The sequence below is a fragment of the Ictalurus furcatus genome, chromosome 5 (assembly GCF_023375685.1).
Source record: "Ictalurus furcatus strain D&B chromosome 5, Billie_1.0, whole genome shotgun sequence".
In the NCBI taxonomy this organism is placed as follows: Eukaryota; Metazoa; Chordata; class Actinopteri; order Siluriformes; family Ictaluridae; genus Ictalurus; species Ictalurus furcatus.
In genome coordinates, this window is record NC_071259.1 from 4,434,706 (window position 1) to 4,438,464 (window position 3,759).

The window sequence follows — 3,759 nt, forward strand, 5'->3', positions numbered from 1 at the left end:
AGGGTAATTCGTTAGATAGCCTATATTTAATAAGGATGCACATCATCACATATTAAACCTGGAGGATAAACTATTCCAACCAGAATACACTGCATCTAACTGATTGCGGTGAATCAGTGTTACGCGCTGTTGCGTGGCACTGAATGGGAGGGGTCACCATCATCAGAATACAAACAGACATAAGAGTGAACTTCCCACCTCTTCCCAACTTCAAGAATCAGCTAATGGCACTTGGCGGAAGTGTGAGCTAAGAGCTGAAAGCCATACACTCCAAAATCTCATGCAGGGCTTCTTCTAGCAGGAGACGCCAGAACACAAAAAGTCTCCGTAGAAGCGACTCGAGATTGTTTATTTTACGCACGGTTGCACAGAAATTGCAACCACGGTTTATTTTTTTTTTGCAGCGCGCTCTCTCGGGCCTGTACAGCCGCGCCATTGACTCGAGCCCGACTCTGTGCACGCGATGCTCGCCAGCCCGGTAACCTCGACGCCTTTCTCGGTTAAGGATATCTTAAAACTGGAACAGCAGCATGTGTTTAACCAGCAAGGCTTTTCCAGCCCTGAGCCGGACGCGGCTCCGCTGCAGTCTTTGCAGTTTCAGTGCATGCACAGTGCTCTCAGCCGGAGCCTGGAGCTGCTCTACAGCCCGGACAAACCCGCCTTCAGCCCGGGGGAGCAGATGAAATGCGCCCTCAGCGCTGAGGACTTCGGCTCCTGCGGCTCTCCGACAGAAGAGGAGAGGGATCATCAAAGCTCTAACTCAGGTAAAAAAAAAAAAAATAATAATAATAATAATAATAATAATAATAATAATAAAATAAATAAATAAATAAATAAATAAATAAATATCACTAAAACAATGCGTATTTTAAGCATTTAACGCGTAAAACTGGCTACATATCACTGAATTATCCACACTTTACCATCCAACCAAATATACACCTGCTCATATACATCCACTGTGCTCTCTAGCAAACTGTACTTTTACTTGTCACTGTCGTGGTACTATTAAGGTTACATCTTCTTCCTTTAACCTAAGACGTGCATGTGCTGTACCTTAATTAGCTTTTGGTCCTTACGGTCCAGTTATATGGCTTAATTTATTTTTAAAGGTTACCAGCTAAAAGCTACATAATAAAGGTGCAAAAAAAAATGTCCCCTTGATGGTACCAGCCAATTACAAGTAGAAGTACAGTTTGGTCCGTTTGGATGCATATAAACACTTTAGGTCTCATATTAGGTTCTGGGAACTCCCAAGGGTCTCTCTCTCTCTCTCTCTCTCTCTCTCTCTCTCTCTCTCTCTCTCTCTCTCTATGACATGCTGAAAGTAGAGATCACAGTCAATTGCTCTCTCCTACTGTTTTGTTACATGTGTTGCTTATTGTGTAGTTATTATATTTATATTTCAGGCTGTAATGAACTGGTCACTTGAATTAAATAGAATTAAAATTATACCATGACATTAATTTGTTTCTTTTACACTAAAAAAAAAAGAGAAAAGAAACATTGGATAATACAAACAAAATATGCTTCACCTTGTTGCAGGGGTTTTTTCTTCAGTTTTTCTCAGCTGAAAAAAGAAATATGTGGGGGGAAAAAAACAAAAAAAAAATTTCAGCTAAGAAAAATCATAATAATGAAGTTTACATTGCCTAATGTGAGCTTGAATCTGCAATTTCATTAAAACTAGAAATGCTGACAAAATTAGACTTTTTTTCGAATCTATATTTTATCACAGTATAATTGTTTGGGTTCTGTTGGTAGAAAGATAAAGATTTATTATTATTATTTAAAAAAAAAAAAAGCTCTAATCGCTCCAGTCACTAAATATGATTATTTGACTAATGTGTTTAATACATGAATGGGTGAAATATGTTGACACACACTCAGAAAAATAGTACTTATCTGTACCTTTCCATGGTACATGGTACACACAACAGATGTGTCTTTCGCCTGGAAATAGAGATATAAAATAAACGATTCAAGGCACATAACTGGACTGTAATTAGGTTTTAGAGTAAAGCTTTAAAGGTACAATAGATGCACATTTGTATTTAAAGGATACATACTAAATGTACAGAGGTACTCTTGATGGTACCATTCCAGCCACACGCAGTGGTATAGTTTAGTACCCTTTCTTCTGAGAGTGTAAAATGAATATTTTTAGTGAAGTTATTCTGTTCATTCCACACCTTTTCTGTCCCAAAGGGCAGTTGTAGTTTTAGGTAACATCATTCACGGTAACATGATTGTTTTTTTTCCCCTCCCGCTAAAACAGGTGCATGCGAATTAGAGGAGTCGAGCTGCGCAGATGGGAAACCGGAAGAGGCGCCGGGAGACATGCAGAAGCCGCGCTCTCGCCGGAAACCGCGCGTGCTCTTCTCCCAGACTCAAGTGTTCGAGCTGGAGCGGCGTTTCAAGCAGCAACGCTACCTGTCCGCGCCGGAGAGAGAGCAGCTCGCCGCCGTGCTCAAGCTCACCTCCACACAGGTCAAGATCTGGTTTCAGAACAGGAGGTACAAGTGCAAGCGGCAGCGGCAGGATAAGAGCTTGGAGCTGGCCGGTCACCCGTTGCCTCCGCGCAGAGTAGCCGTCCCGGTGCTCGTGCGAGACGGAAAGCCGTGTCTCGGCGGAAGCCACGGAGCGCCCTATAACGTCGCAGTGGGTTCGTATCCGTACAACAACTACTATAACAGTTATGGAAATAACCCTTACGCCTGTAACTTTACCGGAATGCCATCGTTCACCAACAGCACGCAAATCCCTAATCACATAGTAGATATGAATCTCAGCATGGGGAGTGCTGATGGAGCTCTTGGCCAGCAAGGACCGTTTCAGACCACGTTAACCGGAATCAGAGCTTGGTGAAGAGACTGTGAAAAAATAAAAAGACTCGAAACTGACACTCACAGTGACATGTGATAAGACTGATCTGGGCGAGTTTCTCCAAAACTGTATTGTACATATCACAACGACCATGGATCATGCATAGGCTACATCAGAATCCCAGGTGCTTCCAAAAGGTCATGCATTCATACTAGAAAACGTCCTAATGGTCAGTTTAACACTGTCTGAGACCAATCAACCACGTGTGTGTTCATTTAATACTGGGGATTTTTCTGTGTACGTCTGTAACTCTAAAGATGATTTAATCATGACCATGTTTTTGGAAACTTTGTCCTGAACTGGCACAGGTGATTTTTATGTGCAAATGTTTCGTGTATTTGAAGTTTTGCATATAAACCTTTCAATAATAATAAAATATACTTCTTATTAAGACTAATTATTAATATATACTTTTTTGTGTGTGTTTACATGACCTATCCTGATTTCTTACAGTGGGAAATAAAAGGAAAGGTCCATATAATTCGGCTTGCTCACGCACCAAGTGTGTATTTGGACACAAGCAAATGGTAAATCTTTGTTTTTTATTTTTAAAGAATTACTGGGGCTACCCAGAAGGGCGAGTAGGAATTCTGATCGGATCCTGGGCTAAATACATCATTAAAAAAAAAAAAATAGTTCAATAACTAAAATCTCTACATGACAAGAAGTTATCGCAATTTGTAAAATAATATTTTTTTTTAGAGAAACAGAAAAACTCAACTTTACATGTGAGTGAGAAATCTAAAGCTGGATAATTGGCACAAGTCTGTTCTATTGTTTTAGAGGAATATAGCCTAGAATAATTCTGTTTTATATATTGTTTTAGAGGAATATAGCCTAGAATAATTCTGTTTTATATTGTTTTAGAGGAAT

General features: G+C 40.1%; 1 protein-coding gene across 1 annotated transcript; it reads left to right on the forward strand.

Moving 5' to 3' along the window:
- The first annotated feature begins 275 nt into the window (after nucleotides 1–275).
- On the forward strand, nucleotides 276–3,452 carry nkx2.7 (NK2 transcription factor related 7). Its single transcript, XM_053623894.1, has 2 exons — nucleotides 276–764; nucleotides 2,279–3,452. Exons 1-2 carry the CDS (start codon nucleotides 464–466, stop codon nucleotides 2,866–2,868), a joined length of 891 nt encoding a protein of 296 aa, XP_053479869.1. The 5' UTR covers nucleotides 276–463; the 3' UTR covers nucleotides 2,869–3,452.
- Nucleotides 3,453–3,759: the final 307 nt, after the last annotated feature.